Genomic DNA, 21721 nt, shown 5'->3' on the forward strand with positions numbered 1-21721 from the left:
TGACAGCTGAGCTGGCATTTTGTGGATCACAGTGATGCCTTAAGTGCCTACATCTCTTTGTATATCTGGGCCTCACTGCTATGTATCTCTGAAGATGGGTGGTAGGAAATTAATCTGTGGTTCTAACAGCAGGATTGTCCTTCAGGAATCATGTTCTGCTCAGATATACATGTCCAGTATCCATAAGCTGAGACTGTAATGAACTACGCTCATGGAGAGCATTGCCTAATGGTCAGAGATTAGGCCCTTCAAAATGCGATGCAGGAGATTGGACATTCCCACTCAACCATGCTCTGGCCCAGAGTCCTGTAAGGCTATCAAAGTTCTGACAGTAAGGGGCTCCTGAAGGCTGTCCTCCCTGAGCCACATCTTATCGCCCTATGATTGTTCAAAGTTTACCATCTATGGGAAAGAGATGTGCAGGGGGTCAGGTCACCACTTGGCATCCCCTTGTGGCCATGTGTGGCATGGTAGCTTCTCCCTTGGGACAGCAGCAGCTGCCTTCTCCTATGGCTTGATCCTGGGCCTATCTTTCCCCCGCCAGGGTGGTCCATGGACAAAATAAGGGGAATTAACACAAAGTGAGTCCAAAGAGGTGGAATGCCTCATTCTCGGGGTGTAGCTGAAGCACGTATTCCCTTCAGCTCTTGCAGGCAGAGACCCTGCCTCCCCTCATCTCTTTTCTTACAAGCTGCAAGTTGCAAATCTGTTCTCTTCCCAGGTCTGCCCCCAAGTTATCTGTTCTGATTCCTTTTACCTCTTCTTTCAGTCTGTGCCTCTCTTGCAGGTGTGGCAGGATGAGGCTAGCTAAGCCCAGAGCAGCTCCTTAGCCCCTTGATGCCCAGTGTGGAGTTTGCATACTCTGTCATAAGCATCAAAGCTAGGTCTGATTTGACTGGAAGTTTTGAGATCTCCATAACAGTTTTTTGCAAACTCCTATCTGAAACTAATGTACTAATGTACCTTTTGTGTGCTTCATACAATTCCTAGCCTTCTTGAAAAAATAAACATAAGCCTCCTGTGATGCATAATCAATAGAAAGATGCCTGTTCATGTGAGATTTTTTTAGATATCATTCAGCTGTCTCAGAGATCAAAATATAGTGCCAGATTCTGATGTGAGCTACAGTGATGCACCTCTTTTGAAGTTAATAGCTGCACAATGCACAGTGACATATAGGGGATTTGTGATACTCCTTGGGATACTCTATATACATAGACAATGAATGCATTCTGCTTCTCATTATGTGGGTTCTGGGAAATACATCCTGGATGATAAACATCCTTTATTCAGAAATCTAAATATAATTTAAGTATCCTAACATAAATTAATTGTATTCATCTTTTTATTGCACTTCTCAAAACATCATGTATCATGAGGATGTAAATTACTTTCACAGGACATAAAAGGAGGTTGCAGCAATTTCTATTTGTAGCATGATGTCTCACTGAAGTGAAAGGTATATCAGACTTTTGAATTTTCAGCTGAAACAGGCCACATCTAAGGAGCCTATATCACAGACAAAAAGTAATCTGGTTATATGTCTTTCACTCCAGGGAGAAAAGCTGACTCCATACCACAAATTGCATAATGTTCCTATATATAATAATCAGCTGCATAATATTTGCAGGTTCTGTATTATTGGAAGTTGCAGAAATCACACCGAGGATATAAAATTAGGATGTAAATAGTTATGCTATTGTATAAACAAGAAGAAACCTACCTGCCTGTCTATTTTGTCCCACACTTGTAGTTTGGCCTTAGAGAAGACACTTAGCTTCCCTGACCCTCATCTTCAAAACCAAATTAATAATTACTTACCCACCTTTATACAGTGCTTTGAGATCTTCTAATAAAAGGTGCTATATAATGTAAGTGAAATTATTAGTAGGAATTATTTAGAGCTATTTTTTTTGCCCGTCCTTGCAAGGCAAGTAGAATGAAGCTCTCCTCTTTTTAAGCCCACAGAAGAGATGCCCAGAATTACAATACATGCATCCTGAGATGTAATGGGCTACCCTCAGAAGCACCTCTCTAAAAAGAAAGCAGGAAAAGGAGAAAAGTAGGTGGGGAATTAGCATCGCTCTCTACATACTGGTCAGAGAAGCTTGCCAGCTATAGAGCTGCAGGGATAAACTGCCCGCTCTCACTTTGTCTAGACGAGAAAAATGAAATATGCTTAGCCATCATATGAGTTGATACATGTTAATGTTAATTGAGACATTTTCCCATATCACCAACTGTCTAGTTTAGACAAAACAGTGCTTGTAATGGAGTGCAGTCACAGAAAACCCCTTGGGCTGCTTCCTAGTGTCCTGATAAAGAGTATGTCTACACTACAGAATTTTGCTGGAAAAATGGCCAATTTTTTTTTTACAAAACTTGAAGAACATCCAAACTGCAATTGTGTTCTTCTGCAAGAAAATCAAAAGAACAGAAGAGTTTGTCTTACATTGGTAATCCTCATTCTACGAGGAAGAAGCCTTTTTCTGAAAGAGCTCTTTTGCAAAAAGGCGTGTGTGGACAGGGAAGAGGGAGATCTTTCGGAAGAAGAGGAAAGAGAAAAAAGCACAGGTGCCCTGGTGGCCACTCCATCCATAGTAATTACATCTTAAATGCGATATAGCATCCATTCAGTCTGGACGCTCTTTTTTGACAAAGTAGATCGCTTTTTTGATGCACTTTGTCAGTGTGGACACTCTTTTTTGGAAGAATTTTTTTCAGAAGATCTCTTCCAAAAAAAGCTTCTTCCCAAAGAAGGCTGTAGTCTAGACATAGCCAAAGCCACTGACACTCGCCTTCTTGCTCTCTTAGGCTCCTCATCACCTTGTCCTGCTGGACCAGATCTCTTGGTCTCCCCCAGACGAGACACAGAGCTGAGATAACTGCACACTGGCAATATGCTCTTTAACAAGGTGCCTTATTGCTAGGAATACTTCTAAATATGGTAACATTTGACAGATTGCTCAGGTTGGTTACAGAGAAAATATAGTTCAGAAAGTTTCTCCAAATTCATAATCATCTGTACTAATTATTTATATTACCTGAAGAAATGATTACCAAAGATTATGCCTCTTTTGTGCAGAGTAAAGCTAATAAAAATGATCATCAAACTCTGTGTACAGAACAAATTCACATAAACTGAGAACTGATCATGAATAAATATTGGCTAGAAATGGCAGGTTTCAGAATGAGGTTCTGGAACTGTCTTCAATAGGATTAGTGGGGGCTAACGGCTTAACAGGTTTTTAGATAGAACTTGATGTTCTTATACAAGGAATTATTTGAAGTGGTTACTAGACTCAATGACCCAGGTGATTCCTTTCAGGCCCATAAACACTATTATTTTCCCATGAACATTGTATTATTAATAATTTACTATCATATTTTTGCCATCCACTGAAAATCTTGTAATGCTAACATATAGCATCTACATGTTTTGTTAGTCTATAAAGTGCTACCAGACCATTTGGTGGTTTTTTAGCATTACTTCAATTATTGTGTTATTTCCATCTCAACTAAAACACTACTAAATACTGAAAATATAAAAGTATGATACCTTTTAACACAGCAAGATCATTTACATGACACTTTTATTGTTTGCCACCCTGGTTAGAAATAAGAGGCAAAATCTCTGTCCTAAAGATACACACAGAAGAGGCTGACCTCCTAGCGTCAACACAGTCAGAGAACATTTGTTTACAAAGTAGTAATTTGATCTCCCTATACCTTCATTCTTTAGCACAATGTTAAGTATCATCCATTATTTTATGTGTTTTCCTTTTCACTCTCAACAAACATAACAAAACAGTTTTGTAACAGAAGCAACAATCAGAGCAAAGAATAATAACTGATATTCTCATGTCCAGATCATCCCCCTCATGTGAAGAAAACATAGGAAGCAGGAAAGAGGATAAACAATGTTCTGTGGAATTGGCCATGAAGCCAATAAACACTTAATTTAAATATTTTTCCATGAAAAAAAGATAATTTTTACTAATATTTTCTGCCTTTTTGACCAACGCTAATATCTGTGCCAGCATTCCCTCTGGGGACTGGTTGGGAAAAGAATGGAGTCAAAAAGAAGAGAAGCCTTTCACCTCTGTTCAACCTGGGATTCCAAGGGGAAAGGAAACCCTAGAATTCACATGTAAGGCTACGCAATTCCATGTTGCCATCCTGCCCTTGCCAGAATGCATGTAGCAGAAAGGCATAGAATTAATTCCAGGACAACTTTCTAGAGGGGAATTTATAACATTAGCCAGAGAGGAAGTCATGGAAAGTAGTTAGTCTTCTGCTCTTATGTTTCAGTTCCCAAATTTGTGTGAGGACCTGTCTCTCTGGAATTCTTGTACAAGAGCTTCTAGAAGGAAAATAGACAATACTATGGATCAAATTTTCAGTAGGGAAGGAAGGTTCAGTCCCAAAGTTTGTTGACATTATGTATAAACATGGAACTTTATTGTCCCATACCATATGGAAATTATCAAGTGGGAACTTGGAAAATGCTTGAGTTTCAATCCTTTACTTTTTTTCCTCAGGTCATTCTATCAGATGGCAAGAGTTATCTGCTCCATAATGTGTAACATGGATTCTCAAATCCCATGCATGGCTCGAAATTTGGGCAAATCTTCTTCACTGCTGCTCATGTCAGCCCTTTCTCATTCCATGATAGCACAGCTGATTCCAGAGCCATCTTTCCCTTATTATGATTGAGCTCTGCTTCCAAACTCCTTCTTGGGGAATTGATTGGAAAATAGACAAATAAAAGAAGATAGTATTGAGAAGGTCAGCAATAGCTTACATTTTCCACACCCAAAGAAATCTGAAGGAATGGTCATCCACTCTTCATTCCTTTCTCTTCTGCTGCACTCAAGCTTTGCGCTATAGCTACAGAAGTATATCAGTCGGAGCTTGCCATGGAGGCATTAGTCCCCTCTTCCATAGCTCCACCCTTAGATGCACCCAAACTGACACTTTCGCATGGTAGTGGAAAGGATGTTCATGGTTACTGTGTTTTACTTAGGAGCTTATTTGGTGCAAAAGGGTGGTCAGAAATTGTAACAGTGTGAGTGCGACCACCAGAGACACTCATTACAGTATTGTTGCTCTGATAAATCCTATTTTACAGGGTTTAATATCTCATCTGTTTCAAATCACACTAGACTAAAACTTGGTTTCCAGCCCAGATGCACATTTGTTTTGCAAAAAATAATATTTAAATAGGATTCATTTTCAATGTAGAGATCAGTGAGAAAATGAAATTCTCAGGGGGTTCTATTTTTTTTATTTTTGGCCTCCCACAAGCTCAGTAGGCATGTTGCTGGCAGTGTGTGGTATTAGATGTTTTTGTTCAATATATTTGCTTTCATAGTCACGTTTTCATAATGTACCTTTTTCCACAGTTTTTCAAAAATATTTCTGTGTAATATTGTTGTATATAGCCTTTGTCCTCTGTAATTTTTTCCACAGTTTTCAAAACCTAAAATGATGACTCAGTTGGTTGCAGTACACTATTCATATATTCAAAAGATTGATCACAGTAAGAATTTTTAAGTTTATGCTCCATGCTGTGTAGACATGCAGAGGTGTAAAGGGAAGTACATGACTCTCTGCACCTAAATCAGTAGGGAATGTGGAGGTATTAGGGATTGAGTGGAGTCAATTCCAATGTGCCAGCCAACAGAAGTGAACAGATCTGAGGGAACAGTAATCCACTACTTGTAAGGACCATAAACAGATTATTACTCCTCTGGAGCAAGGGGAAGGATCGCAATTCTGAAGTATGCTTCTTTCCCTATGCTTCTCACAACTTCATACCACTTTATGAAGAGTAAAGTGAAAAGACTGAATCTAGCCCAAAAGCCAAATATTACCTTGTCTCTGTGTGCACTGTTCTTAGTTGATAGTAGAAGTTGATGCAAAAATCAAAGGCAATATATTTCCTTATTTTAATTATAATCCTCCAGGGGCACCCATCTAATGATCAGTGAAAGTTACATACATTAATAAAAACAACAATTGCACAATATAATATTATAGGTGGAACTAGTAGCAACATCTGCAGTTTAGATTGTTCAACACTTTCCATTATAAGGCTATGTCTACATTGGAACGGTTTGGTGATGAAAGTGCTATTGTCATGCCAAAGTCCTCAAAAGTGAAAAACAGTCAAACTGATTTTTCTGCCTCCCACTGTTGACATTTCATAACCACATTGGTACCACCCCTGTCAATAGCTAAGAGTAAAGCAGTGTGGGTAAGCATCCCACAGTGCAGTGTTGTGGGAAGGCAGAGCTGATCCCTGCTGATCACCTCAAAAAGATATTTTGGTCTTGGAAAGGGTTCAGAAAAGGGCAACTAAAATTATTAGGGGTTTGGAACAGGTCCCATACGAAGAGAGGTTAAAACGGCTGGGACTTTTCAGTTTAGAAAAGAGAAGACTAAGGGGGGATATGATAGAGGTATATAAAATCATGAAAGGTGTGGAGAGAGCGGATAAAGAAAAGTTATTTATTAGTTACCATAATAGAAGAACTAGAAGACACCAAATGAAGTTAATTGGTAGCAGGTTTAAAACTAATAAAAGAAAGTTCTTCTTCACACACCATGTAGTCTATCTGTGGAACTCCTTGCCAGAGGAGGCTGTGAAGGCTAGGACTATAACAGAGTTTAAAAAGAAGCTAGATAATTTAATGGAGGTTAGGTCCATAAAAGGCTATTAGCCAGGGGATAGAAATGGTATCCCTGGCCTCTGTTTGTCAGAGGCTAGAGAAGGATGGCAGGAGACAAATTGCTTGATCATGGTCTTCGGTCCACCCTCTCTGGGGCACCTGGTGCTGGCCACCATCAGCAGACAGGCTACTGGGCTAGATGGACCTTTGGTCTGACCCAGTTCAGCCGTTCTTATGTTCTTATGCGCCTCTTGGGATTTTCTCCGAGTTCTCCCACAGCATTCTTAATTGCTGGGAGCAGCATTATGAGTAGCTCTGTGAGTTGGCTGTGCTGAGGAATGTCAAAACAGCATAGCAGTCTCTTCAGCTTTCCTTCTTCAGCAGCAGTCTGCCTGCTGCTGTATTTCTATATCTACAGAGAAGAGCTGGAGCATTCCAATGATTTGCTCTTTGTTCCCCAACTAGAGCAACTCACTTAGCTGTCAGATACTTCCCAGAGCTTTGAAAGGGGAAGGGTGCATGCCTTCCGGCAGCAGAGACCACAAAACAATGAGCACATTGTCTTTTCCCCTCCACTGTTTGTTTTGTTGAGAGAACTAGCTTCTGCCAGTATCCCACAAAAGTCTCACAGAGGTGGATGGTTTTTGTTGCCAAAACTTGGCAATTTTCCTGACAAAATTTTCATTGCAGTGTGAATGCTCTCACTGGTTTGTCAACAAAAGGCACTTTTTGGCCACAAAACATGCCAGTGTAGACAAGGTCTAAGGGTATGTCTAGACTACAGAGCTTTTCGGGATTCCAGAAGTATCCCATAAAAGCTCTGCCGCATCCAAGGAATGCGTCCACTTTTCAGAAAAAAAGTTGGAAAAGCGGATGCGTTTTGTTGGCATCCCTGTAAACCTCATTTCACAAGGAAGAAGGGATGTTCCAAAAGAGTGGTTTTTCCTGACATTTGGCCCCATGTAGACGGGCTAAATGTCAGAAAAGCCTCTTTCAGAAGGAAAGCAGAAGAACCACAAGTTGAGTATCTTTTTCTGACTTCTTTGTAGTGTAGGCATAACTTAAGAGTCTGTTTTCATTTGCTTATGCCTTTGTCAAACTTTAACCATTTGGGCTGAAATTTTCTATGCCAAGTGTCTGCTTCAAGCCAACGTGGCATTTGTTTATGTTTCATTTTCCAATTTCAGCAAAACCAGCCCAGCCATATCTGAGTTAAAAGGAGATGAGTTGAGAAAAAAATATGTGGTTGTTTTTTTTCCCCCCATGTTAAAAGTTTCTTAAAACTATTTCACTGAGAAACTCTAGTGACTCCATGTTTTGAAGCAGGAAATACAAATTTAGCAAAAGACATTGCTGTCAGGGGTATGCCTTTTGTCATATCCTTCAACTTCTGCCTAAATTTGGCCAAGAGACAAGCCTCTAAAGACTATAGTTTGCTCATGCTCAGAAGAATTTAGAGTTTGGCAGCATTATTTTCTGAGCATTATTTTCTGAGCATTAGTTTTGACCTGAGTATACTCCATCCTGTAACACTCCTACTTAACATAAGAACATAAGAACGGCCATACTGGGTCAGACCAAAGGTCCATCTAGCCCAGTATCCTGACTGCTGACAGTGGCCAGCACCAGGTGCCCCAGAGAAGGTAGATTGAAGACAATGATCAAGCAATTTGTTTCCTGCCATCCTTCTCCAGCCTCTGACAAACAGAGGCCAGGGACACCAATTCTATCCCCTGGCTAATAGCCTTTTATAGACCTAACCTCCATGAAATTATCTAGCTTTTCTTTAAACTCTGTTATAGTCCAAGCCTTCACAGCCTCCTTGTCAATCAGAATGAGCCTGTTCCAGTTCACAAACTGACAGAGCATGCACCATCCTAGGGAATGAGCAAGACTTTCCCAATTCTTGCTCCTCTTGGTTTTCAGTGGCCAATATAGTGCTGGACACCAGAATTGAAAGCAGGGACACTCTCTTTCCAGTGCTGTCAATGCTCCTCTTGATAGTATCAAGGTAGCATAGAGGAGGAGGAATCAGCCTGACTCAAATGCAAAGGAGCCAAGCAAACAGAACTGTAAACAGGGGCAGTATGCTGGGAGAGAAGCTGAGCCCTGATTAGGGGGCGGGGCTTCACTGATTAAGGGTCCTATAAAGGTAGCCTTCTAGTCAGGCAGTGGCACAGGAGCAGCAAACAGAGTTGTAAACAGGGGAGTTTGAGTGGGAGTTTGTAAAGGGAGTTTGGATTGTGGGACTTGTTTGGAGTTTGTTTTTGCTGTGGAGGGGGTGTTTTGGTTTGTTTTTGTGTTCACCAGACTAATAGGATTTTGGTGAGAAAGTAGATAAAACATAGAGGCATTAGTGGCCATGGCCCAACTAGTAGAGAACACAAGGAGGATGATTGGATGTGGTAGCTGCGGTATGTACATGATTCTGGAGGGGGTACCTGAAAGGAGTTTTGTTTGCATGAAGTGCCGCCTTATCGAGCTGATGGAAGAAAAGATCCGAGGACTGGAGATGCAGGTGGAAACTCTGGTTGAGTTTAGAAGGGGGGTTTGAGCAGATGATGGGGCAAAGGCATGATGTGGCTGAAGGGGAAAGTTTAGATATGCAGATGGAAGCAGGATCAAGGGCCTCAGAGGGGGGACTGCTGGGCGAAGAAAATGGACAGTGGAAGCATGTGACTCAGAGAACCAGGCAGAGGAAAAGATGGGTCAGTGAAGGAAAAATAGAGCTCAAGAACAGGTATGTGGAGCTGGAGAATGAAGAAGGGGTAAAGCAGGTAGAAAATGAAGATGGAAGGGTGAGGAAGAAGAGAAGAGTGGCTAGTCCCATAGATAATGGGGAAGACTTAATGGAGACAACACCAATAATGAGCATTAGGAGGATACTGGATGGGTTAAAGAGGATTACAAGGGAAAATAGGAATGGCAAGGACTTGCAGCCAGAGGAAGCTAGAGATAGACCAGAGAATTTCACTGTCCCTAGGAAAAGACAGGTCTGTGTGATTGGGGACTCCTTATTGAGAAGAATAGATAGGCCTGTTACCAGAGATGATCCAGAGAATAGAAGGGTGTGCTGTCTGCCAGGTGCTAAGATACGAGATGTGGAACTGAGGTTGAAGAGGATTATTAAGGGAGCAGGAAGGAATCCATTGATCATCTTTGATGTAGGAACAAATGATACGGCTAGATTCTCGCTGGAACGAATTAAGGGAGACTATGCTAGGCTGGGGAGGATGCTCAAGGAAATTGAGGCTCAGGTGATCTTTAGTGGGATTCTGCCTGTTCCTAGAGAAGAGCAACTAAGATGTGACAGGATTATGATGATCAATAGATGGCTTAGGCAGTGGTGCTATAAGGAGGGCTTTGGGATGTATGGTCACTGGGAGGCATTTATGGACAGAGGACTGTTCTCTAGGGACGGACTTCACCTAATTAGGGAGGGAAATAGACTTCTAGGATGGAGGCTGGCTCAACTGATTAAGAGAGCTTTAAACTAGGAATTTGGGGGAAACGGTTGGGAGATGACCAGGTAATCTCTATGCTGGATTTTAGCATTGAGAGGGAGGAAAAAGTAAGAAAGGATATAACTGGGGGTAGGAGAATGGACATAAGAGGAAGGGTAGAGTGGATACTAGTCTAATAGGTCATATTGGAGGTATAACATCCGTGCCAAATTGGGTAAAGAATGTGAATGAGGCCAAACAGCAAAAATTAAGATGTTTGTACACCAATGCGAGGAGCCTAGGTAACAAAAAGGAGGAACTAGAGCTATTGGTCCAAGAAGTGAAACCAGATATTATAGGAATAACAGAAACATGGTGAAATACTAGGCATGACTGGAGTACAGGTATTGAAGGGTATGTGCTGTTTAGGAAAGACAGAAATAAGGGTAAAGGTGGTGGAGTCACATTGTATATTAAAGATGAGGTAGATTGTAAAGAAAGAAAAAGTGATGGAATGGAGAAGACAGAGTCTGTTCGGGCAAAAATCACATTGGAGAAGAAAACTATCAGATCCTCCCCTGGGATAGTGCTTGGGGTATATTATAGACCACCAGGATCCAATTTGGATATGGATAGAGACCTCTTTAATGTTTTTAATGAAGTAAATACTCATGGAAACTGCGTAATCATGGGAGATTTCAACTTTCCAGATACAGACTGGAGAACAAGTGCTAGTAGTAATAATAGGGCTCAGATTTTCCTAGATGTGTTAGCTGATGAATTCCTTCATCAAGTAGTTGCTGAACCAACAAGGGGAGATGCTATTTTAGATTTGGTTTTGGTGAGCAGCGAGGACCTCATAGATGAAATGGTTGTAGGAGACAACCTTGGCTCGAGTGATCATGAGCTAATTCAGTTCAAATTAAATGGAAGGATAAACAAAAATAAATCTGAGACTAGGGTTTTTGATTTCAAAAGGGCTAACTTTAGTAAATTAAGGAAATTAGTTAGGAAAGTTGATTGGACTAAAGAAATTATGGATCTTAAAGTGGAGGAGGCCTGGAATTATTTTAAGTTAAAGTTGCAGAAGCTGTCAGAAGCCTGTATCCCTAGAAAAGGGAAAAAAATTATAGGCAGGTGTGTTAGACCAAGTTGGATGAGCAAGCATCTCAGAGAGGTGATTAAGAAAAAGCAGAAAGCATATAAGGAGTGGAAAATGGGAGGAATCAGTAAAGAAAGCTACCTTATTGAGGTTAGAGCATGTAGGGACAAAGTGAGAAAGGCTAAAAGTCAGGTAGAGTTGGACCTTGCAAAGGGAATTAAAACCAATAGTAAAAGGTTTTATAGCCATATCAATAGGAAAAAAACAAAAAAAGAAGAAGTAGGACCGCTAATTACTAAGGATGGAGTGGAGGTTAAGGATAATCTAGGATAATATTTGAACAAATACTTTGCTTCAGTCTTTAATGAGGCTAATGAAGAGCTTAGGGATAATGGTAACTTAACAAATGGGACTAAAGATATGGAGGTAGATATTACCATATCCGAGATAAAAGCCAAACTTGAACAGCTTAATGGGAGTAAATCGGGGGGCCCAGATAATCTTCATCCAAGAATATTGAAGGAACTGGCACATGAACTTGAAAGTCCATTAGCAAAATTTTTTAATAAATCTCTAAACTCAGGGGTTGTACTATTTGACTGGAGAATTGCTAATATAGATCCGATTTTTAAGAAAGGGAAAAAAAGCGACCCGGGAAACTATAGTCCTGTTAGTTTGATATCTGTAGTATGTAAAATCCTGGAAAAAATTTTGAAGGAGAAAGTAGTTAGAGACATTGAGGCTAATGGCAATTGGGACAAATTACAACATGGTTTTACAAAAGGTAGATCGTGCCAAACCAACCTGATCTCCTTTTTTGAGAAAGTAACAGATTTCTTAGATAAAGGAAATGCAGTGGATCTAATCTACCTTGACTTTAGTAAGGCATTTGATACAGTACCACATGGGGAATTATTGGTTAAATTGGAAAAGATAGGGATTAATATGAAAGATGAGAGGTGGATAAGCAACTGGTTAAAGGGGAGACTACAGCGGGTCATAATGAAAGGTGAACTGTCAGGTTGGAGGAAGGTTACTAGCGGAGTTCCTCAGGGATCAGTTTTGGGGCCAATTTTATTTAATCTTTTTATCGCTGATCTTGGCACCAAAAGTGGAAGTGTCCTAATAAAATTTGCGGATGACACAAAGATGGGAGCTATTGCCAATTCAGAAAAGGATCGGGATATCATACAGGAAGATTTGGATGATCTTGTAAATTGGAGTGATAGCAATAGGATGAAATTTAATAGTGAGAAGTGTAAGGTTATGCATTTAGGGATTAATAACAAGAATTTTAGTTATAAGCGGGGGACATATCAGTTGGAAGTAACAGAGGAGGAGAAGGACCTCGGAGTCCTGGTTGATTATAAAATGACTATGAGCCGCCATTATGACATGGCCGTGAAAAAGGCTAATACGATCTTGGGATGTATTAGGCGAGGTATTTCCAGAAGGGATAAGGAGGTGTTAGTGCCATTATACAAGGCATTGGTGAGACCCCATTTGGAATACTGTGTACAGTTCTGGTCTCCCATGTTTAAGAAGGATGAATTCAAACTGGAACAGGTACAAAGAAGGGCCACTAGGATGATCCGAGGAATGGAAAACCTGTCTTATGAAAGGAGACTCAAGGAGCTTGGCTTGTTTACCTTAACCAAAAGAAGGCTGAGAGGGGACGATTGCACTTTTTAAATATATTAGAGGGATAAATACCAGGGAGGGAGAGGAATTATTTAAGCTTAATACCAATGTGGACACAAGAACAAATGGATATAAGCTGGCTAGTAGGAAGTTTAGACTTGAGATTAGACAAAGGTTTCTAACCATTAGAGGAGTGAGGTTCTGGAATGGCCTTCCAAGGGAAGTAGTGGGGGCAAAAGATCTATCTGGTTTCAAGATTAAACTAGATGGGTTTATGAAGGGGATGGTTTGATGAGATAACATGATCTTGGTAACTAATTGTCCATTCATTATCAGTGGGAATAGGTCAATGGAGGGATGATAGGAGTTACTATAGAGAACTTTCTGGGTGTCTGGCTGGTGAGCCTTGCCCACATGCTCAGGGTTTAGCTGATCGCCATATTTGGGGTCGGGAAGGAATTTTCCTCCAGGGTAGATTGGCAGAGGCCCTGGAGGTTTTTCGCCTTCCTCTGTAGCATGGGGTACAGATCACAGCTAGAGGATTCTCTGCATCTTGGGGTCTTCAAAGTATTTGAAGGCTTCAATATCTGAGATATAAGTGAGAGGATTATTCTGGGAGGGGTGGGTGAGATTCTGTGGCCTGCACTGTGCAGGGGGTCAGACTAGATGATCATAATGGTCCCTTCTGACCTTAAAGTCTATGAGTCTGAGTCAAAGGAGTTAAGAACAGGGATGAGAAGGAAGGGTCATAGAACCCAGTAACACCTAAAATCAGAGAGATCAGAGTTAGGCACTCAGGGAGAGATATATGCACAAGGAGGCAGAGAAGGGGTAGATGGGGACAGATAGAAATGGTACTATAGTTACTAGAGCACTTTTCCCTGCAGAACATAGAATTAATGAGTTCCAACTCATGAGTTCCAACATTCTTCTGCTGTGAGGATCTAACTATAAAACTAAGAAGGAAAAGTATGTGCCTCTGTATGAGCAGTGAACAAATGGTATGTGACTGTGTAATTAAAGACTGTATCATAAAACATATGCATAAGAGAGCTGGATTAAGATGGCACAGCTACCTTAGTTGTGGAGTTTCCTAAATTCTGAAAACTCAGTGGTGAACCATATTATTTAACTAACCTAGATATTTTTATGTGATAATGTAAAGGGATGCTCATCCTCCCATAAAGCACAGCTATCCACCAGCAAGCTCATTGCTAAAGTATATCACACACATCCAGCTTGTAGTCCCATTGTTTACATTGGTGATCAGTTACCCAGATAGGTACTCCCATTGATCTCTCTATTTAGCAGCATTGGACAGTGGTAAACAAGCTGGCCCATAATAAACCCAATTTATTTTGTATTATTGGCTAGAAATCAGAGTAGAATAATGTGGTAGTTGGTATACTTATGTGGCTAGTGCATTGTTAAGTGAGTCAGTAGTGCCACTGCAGAATTTTATTAATCGTTATTTTTATGTAGAGAAAAGAGCACTGTAGTTAATAGGACATTCCATTCATTTCAATGAAACATATACAATTTAAGTGGATATATTTCTTATCTAGAAAAATACAGGTAAGAAAATGTTGTTGGTAGAGCATCAAATGTGGCCCAGTCATCATTCTGTGATCAATTTTAGAAATTCTGCCTCTGAGAATTAATCTTACTATACAAAAGTGCACTTACAGAACATTTTAATGTACAAAGTCCTATTTCAAAATCTAAGTTACTAGTCCCACTGTTTGTATTAATGAGAATATTTTTCAATGTATCACATAATATTTAATGGAAAGTTACTGCATAGTAAAAATAACATTGTTTCTGGTGTATTATATTCTGTCTACCCTGAGGGACTAGACTGGCAATCTAAACAGTTTCAACCAGCCATCATTTAAAAATGAACCTGCCACAGAAATATGTCTTGTTGTCATCAAAAATAGAATTTCTCCTCTAAAAATAAAAAGGTGAAAGAAGGGCAATATTGAATATGTGATCATTTAAATGTCAATATCTCACTATCCTTCATCAAAGGGGGAGAGGATAAAGGATAGTATTTTTTGAAAGTGCTCAGTATTGGTCTGACTGTGCTCTCATTGACATCAATAGGAAGTTTTCTTTTGAGTTCAAGAGAAGCAGTTAAGCCAGCACTGAGAACTTTTAAAAAGTCATCTAACTGTCTGAAGTATTTCTAGTGTAGTTGTTTGGTGAAATGTGTAGCATGTATGGATATATGATGGTGTCATGTGACATAGTGCTTGTATTGGTAGCCATTTGCAATCATCTGTGACTTTATCTCCTGATTTATATGAGTATATCTGAGAGCAGAGTCAGACTCACTGAATCAGCGGACTGTACTGTTTTACACTAGTTTAATTGTCATCAGGACTCTTTGTTTTAAATAGACTTGGTTTATATATCCATCTACACCACCTCGAGCTATTCATTGGACACAATCTTGAAAGGTTTAGAGTTAAATGGATGCATTGTGCATGCAATACTTGTCAACACAGGTTATGTTCAGTGTACTTAATTCAGAGTTGCATTAAAATCAGACTGAATAATACCGTCCTTATATTTTTAAACTTGTCCATTTCTTTTAAGCTATCATTTGTCTTAAATATTTAATCATCTCAGATAAATGTACTTCATTGGGTCTTAACTGTGTCACAATAAGATAAGAAAAAGGAAAGCTAAAGCAATAAAACTGTAAGGTGAACCAGAAGATATGCTTCAGAATTTATTGTAGTTTAAATAAAATATGAGTATTTTTAAGTGGATGTTGGCATAGTATTGTTTGGTTTTGTGCAAGGAACAGTGTGTGACTAGAAGCTCCTAAAGGAAAGCTTTAGTGGCTGGAGATTTGGTGATTTTTCTTTCATCTAAGATTCCTCAGTTGTGTCTGTGTTTAGTTTTGATGTGAAACTGGTATGAAGGTAATATGATACAAGTGTTGTGTTTGGTGGGTACTGAAAAAGCTAGCAGTGTAAGCTGCCAATGTGGAATAGTCTGAATTGTACTTTGAAAAGGTATTAGGGATTACAGATTTACACTTTTTGAGGGCCCTAGCTTGGAGAAATCTCACAGATGTGGGTTATCAGAGGCAGCACAGGTGAACAGGAGAGTGGTCCTGATGAATAAAAATGAAACGTAGTTATTCCCCTCCCCATGTCTTACTGTTTCTTTTTCTCATTTCAAGTTGTTTAGAGACCTAGAGTGAAATTGACAAGAATTGACAACACATGCTGTTACTAACAGCAGTGCCTCCATTTGATCCCTAGACGTAGGGGGGCAGGGAATCCAATTGTTATACTCTAAATATGACATGTGTAGAGGTAAGAGGCTTGATTTCCTTGAAACCGACCCCTTTCTCCTGTGGAATTGATCCCAGTGCTGCCTTTCAGAGGCAGGGGAGCTGGGTTGTTCCCCCCTCTTTAGCTTTCCGCACAAAGAAAACGTGGGTCGATACCATTTTTATTGTTCTGCTGGGGTAGGTTTGAAAGCGCGCTTGAGCATTTTCGATGCCTAATTGAATTGGAGGTTGTTTTAGATACTCTTTTTCTTAATGGCGTAGGGCGGAAAGTCCCATTATAACGGCGCCCAGGGCTTGGGGTTACCCCACTACTGTAGCCCCACATAAAAAGAACAGGAGAAAGGGGGAGGGAGAGAGGAGAAGGTGAGTCGGGCTGAGAGATGTCTGGAGGGTGAACTCGTGTCTCTTTGGCGATGTTGTGGGCTGCTGTGCTGAAATCCATCCCTCCTGAAGCAGTGGCACAGGCAATAGTCGGAGGCATCTGATGCTGCCGTTTCCAGGGTGAAATTTCCAAGACTGATCGTTTAAAAAAAATCCTCCACACAAATAGCCAGCAGTGCAGAAGATCCGGCGTCTCCCAATGCAACCAGTGTAACCCAGACAGACATTTTCAAGCGATCTGCATTCAAACTCCCCACGCACACCGCACTAACGACCACCCCAAAACAAGGAGTAAGAGACAGACAGAGCTGGTAGGAGAGAGAGAAACAAGCCTGTCTCCCCCACACCCTCCTGTACCCCCTATCAGTTTTTGCAGGGGTCTGAGGAGGCTAGGAAGTGGCTGGCCGGCCGCGCACAAAGCTGCTGCCGCTGCTGCTAGAAAGAGCGCTCTATAGAGCCAGGCGAGGTTTCAGCACGAAGAATGCTGGACAGCTCACTGCACGCAGCATAGCTGCCTCCCTGCCTTTTCTCCCCCTCTCCCCTTGCATTACTGTACAGCTGGAGATGCATCTAAATTAAGTCCTACTGAACAACAAGTAGATCTCTGCTGTCCGGGAATTACACTAGACTCTCCTCTCAATTAAGCTGCATTTTCTCTTCATGGAATTGACCGCCAGGCATAATTATCCCGATTTCTCTCTCTCTCCTTTGCAGGAACGACTCTTTGGGAACCTGGTCCACCCAGGGATGTAAAACTGTGCTTACCGATGCATCCCATACGAAATGCTTATGTGATCGACTCTCTACCTTCGCCATTTTGGCTCAGCAACCTAGAGAAATAGTAAGTAACAAAGACAAAAAGGCAGGTTTAATGCAAAAGCAGGAAGATTTGTGGTGCAAAAGCTTCTCTGTCAGGTAGATTTCAGATGCTTGCGTTGAAGAATTGTTTAAATACTGCAGGTCGGCAAATGTTGTTAGTCTCCTGTTATATACAGTAGCTCAGATACATGAATTCCAGAGTCTTGTGATATAACTAAATCCTAGTCAATTTCGGAGGGCTTCCATCTCTGGATTTTATAGGGAAAGCCTTCTAATTGTATTGCAAATGTGTTCTAAACTTTCATATTGAACGATTGTCAACTTAACAGCCCCTTTCAAGGATGTAAACCTTTCAAGAGGAATGTAGAAGGTTTTATTGCTGTTAGTAAAATTAAAACCCTAGATAAGGTAGTTAAACAGATTGCAGATCTGCATTGGACGTGTTCAGTACTGGTTTTCCGTGTTGTCTGTTGATGTCTTTAAGAAAAATAACAAAGTTTGCATTAGAAAAGAGTGACATAAAAGGCATAAGCATCCACTGTAGGTGCAATTTCAAGTTGAACTCAAAGGGCAATAATTTGGTTTTCCTCTCTTTGGAAGTGTGTGATCAGATACTGTGTCGAATAGTAAGCTTTAGCTGTTCGGAAACAAAGTGGTTGAGATAAAACATGACTTTCTGCATAAAATCTGGCCTAAAAATACATTAATCTTAGCTCTTATTTGGTTGACCAAAGGTATCCTGATAAAATGTAATGTGCAGTGCATAATTGAAACCTTTAAATAGCATATTGGTAAACCATATAGAATATCTTGTCAAACTTTTAGGCAAAATCTTTGATTTTATATTAGCCAATATTGTTTTAATTTTAGAATGCATAAAAAGAAATCCCTACTACATAATACTAATATCTGACTAATTGATTTACAACAAAAAATCAGGTTTATTTTTCAAGGTCATATCTTTCTTTTTGTACTGTTATTATGTCAGAATAGCACAGTTTAAATATTTCTATATTTCCAAGATTTTCAGAAGAAGCATACATTTTTTGTGTTCTTTTATGTTGCCATTTCCTCTATATGATCAGAGGCCCAAGAAAATTAAGGGTGTGGAAATACTAGACTTTAGACAAAGTTATTAAAAGTCCTAAAGTTTGGTAATTTTGCAATGAACATAAGTCAGGTCATGGGTAAAGTATTGGATGTTTAATAGCTGTAAATAAAACAAGCTATTTGTTTAGCACATTGTTTGCCAAATATTTCGACCTTTCAAGGAAAACAATTAATTAAATTATGTTAACTACTGGGGTGCCTTTTAAACCTAAATTACTATTGTGATGTCCTACTAATGTGTAATGTCACAATTTGCTTTACTTTACAAAACATTATATAGGGGCTTAATAGAACATTTTAAAGCTCTTAGGCCTCTCTGGATGACATCAGTAATTAAAGAGATTTCAGAGATGTATATGAATCAAAATGGGAATTAAATTAGGAGGAGGATATCTGCTTCATACTTATAAGTACCAAAGCTAGCTATGATACAGTAGCTGTTTAAAGTATTTTCCTTTTTATTGCTCTTTTCTGGCATTTTAATTCCTGAAAGGTGGTTTTCTCTCACAGTCATTTGTTGTACCCTACAGATCATGGAATCATCAGGCACACCCTCTGTAACACTAATAGTAGGCAGTGGTCTTTCATGCTTGGCCTTGATCACCTTAGCAGTTGTCTATGCAGCACTATGGAGGTATGTAATCAATGGACATGGCTAAATGAAAAGTCACAGTTGTTTGGAATGAAATTAGTATTTCAGAATACCATTAGACATGTTCTTATCTTCTATATGTCATAAAAGGAGGCATTTTAAACAAAATAGCTATCTAGTGCATGTTGTAATTGCTGTGCCAAAAATCTGATTAGTATAGTGGATTTGCTTGTCTGTCTTGGTCTGCTGGTGACATTATGGTTCATATTTTCTCTAACCTGTCCAGTATTAATGATATTACCCTTTCAGTGCAGTATTCCGACAGCTAATAAACACTTTACAGCATTCCTCCAGAGATAGATTCTTATTTTTGAAGTGAGGCTTATGGCCTATTTCCTGACCCACTTCTCCACCATTTACATTTGAACATGAGGTATTTGTGTAATAAAAAATGTTCATCAAAGTCACAAGAAGTTTCAGGTTTTGCAGGGTCAGACTACTATGCTTAAGTGTGCATACTTCAGCTGCATCATTCATTGAAGGGCACAGAGTGAAGCAGTATGCCTTCAAAAACATGTTTGGTTGGGACTTTTTGGCACAGTCTAATAATGAACTTGCTTTATACCTTAAGGACATGTAGTATCAAAAGTGCAAGGAGAAATTCAATATAAAGTGGGATTTAAAATAACACGATTAGTTAGTGTGGAAGAAGAAAAGTGAAAAATATATAAGATGAGTGAGAGAGCCAGCAAACCAGGGACAGCTATTTATCCTTTTTCCATAATACAAAAACAAAAGGGCACTTAATGAAATTAAAATACGACAAACCTAAAAGGATAGAATAAATTGTAAGTAATGTATCATTAATCAATGGAATATGCTGCAACAAGTTATTACTGAAATAAATAGCTTAATTACCAAAATAAATAGCTACATTTCTCTCCACAAGAGAGACAGAGACAGAAAGATGGAGAGAGTGAGACGGAGGAGATTAGACATTTATGTACAATATATAAAATCTGGTTACACTGCCCAGGATAAAAAAAAATTAAGGATTATCAGCCATCATGTTTTAAAGAATTAGCACTGACTACCAATCAGTTTCTCATCACAGACCCTACAGCTCTCCCTGACCAGTTTCAATCTGCCATGTTGTCAGTGGCCTCTTCTTAACCAATTCCAGATTGGGCAAGGCTTTTCTGCAGCTAGCCAGCCCTGCTGGGTCTTCAGGATTACTCAAGATGCAGCTGTGGCCCAAATTAAACAATAATATACATTGTTGAGGAGTGCCCAATGACCAAATTCAGCAGTGGCCTCCAGGAGCTCAATTTGACTGTAAGACCCTATTGCTTGGCTCAGCTAATGTGCAAATGCAAAATAAATAAATAATACACTGAGTATACTATGGCTTCAGGCAGAGGTTCCCAATTCTCCAACTTCAGAATTTGACAGGTAATTATAGGGTTATTACTATGTCTTTTGCTGTTTCTAGCATTGTTGAAGACCCTGTCTGAGTATGATTGTAGTAGATGTCTTTTCCAGAAGAACATCTTCTGAATTGAAAAAGGAATTGTTTAATGTGACCTGAAAGTCATTAAAATAGGTTTTGGGTGAAATTTTAAAAAAGGACAATTTAGGTAAATATCAGAAAGTATGTGCTAAAATGGAGGCTTTTTAAACTGTAGAGTGACTTTTGAAAGTCACAGCATTTGAGTTATTTAAAGCTGGACTGAACAGACTTCTCAGGCGTACCCTTTAGTCAACAGTCTTGCATAGGGAGAAGGATAGGCAATGGATCTAATAAAGGTTTCCTATACTACCTCTTGTGATTAATGGTGTCCCCCACTCCTGTTTCTCAGAAGCTGGGAATGGGTGACAGGGGATGGAGCACTTGATTACTGCCTGTTCTGTTCATTGCCTCTGGGGCACCTGGTAGTGTCCTCTGTCCGAAGAAGGATACGGGCTAGATAGACCATTGATCTGACCCAGTATGGCTGGTTTTAGGATTCGTGGTTCCAGTGGGTTTGATTATCTCATTTTTAAAAATATTTGTAGTTAGCAGAACCCCCCTTCCCACAATTTGGATCACTGGATTGGCAGTACCTGCTCAAAAGAGGCCAAGAATTTTGGTCAGAAGAAAGGTGTATTAGCAGAGCAGCTGAAAGCTTGCACAGCATCTGCCTTGCTCAGGGAAATGTCATGGGCCTTTAACCTTCCTAGGTACTAAATTTACTCACACATTCTTACCCCATGTTTACATCTGAGCTTCTTTATAGTTGCACAGTATTTTGCTTTGGGATCTGGTTTAGATACATCACTAGTAAGGAGTTAGACAATAGTGGTGTGTAGGCAAATGCATTAGACTTTTTGTATTCATCAGCTGAGTCACACACAGCCTTGGGAATCATATATTTTATGTATAGGAGGAACACTGGCTATCATATTAGCAAAAACTTTAAAAATAACAAATAGTCTTTCAGCACCTTAAAGACTAACAAAACATGTAGATGGTATCATGAGCTTTTGTAGGCACAACCTATTTCTTCAGAAGAATGGATTTATTAAAGGTCCATTTTCTAAATAAATAGGGGATGGGGAAGGAGAGAGAGAAGGAAAAAAGGGGAAAGGAATAGTCAATTAGAGTGTCCA

General features: G+C 39.8%; 1 protein-coding gene across 4 annotated transcripts in view; it reads left to right on the top strand.

The window, feature by feature from the left end:
• ADGRB3 (adhesion G protein-coupled receptor B3) overlaps positions 1–21721 on the top strand; it is a 632976-nt gene that overhangs the window by 478938 nt on the left and 132317 nt on the right. For all 4 annotated transcript variants that reach the window (XM_075923697.1, XM_075923698.1, XM_014575580.3 and 1 more), the window contains 2 exons: positions 17266–17392; positions 19011–19114. In XM_075923697.1, the coding sequence (XP_075779812.1) occupies positions 17266–17392; positions 19011–19114 (231 nt within the window). The remainder of the gene's footprint in view (positions 1–17265; positions 17393–19010; positions 19115–21721) is intronic.

The sequence above is a fragment of the Pelodiscus sinensis genome, chromosome 3 (assembly GCF_049634645.1).
Source record: "Pelodiscus sinensis isolate JC-2024 chromosome 3, ASM4963464v1, whole genome shotgun sequence".
Taxonomy (NCBI): Eukaryota; Metazoa; Chordata; order Testudines; family Trionychidae; genus Pelodiscus; species Pelodiscus sinensis.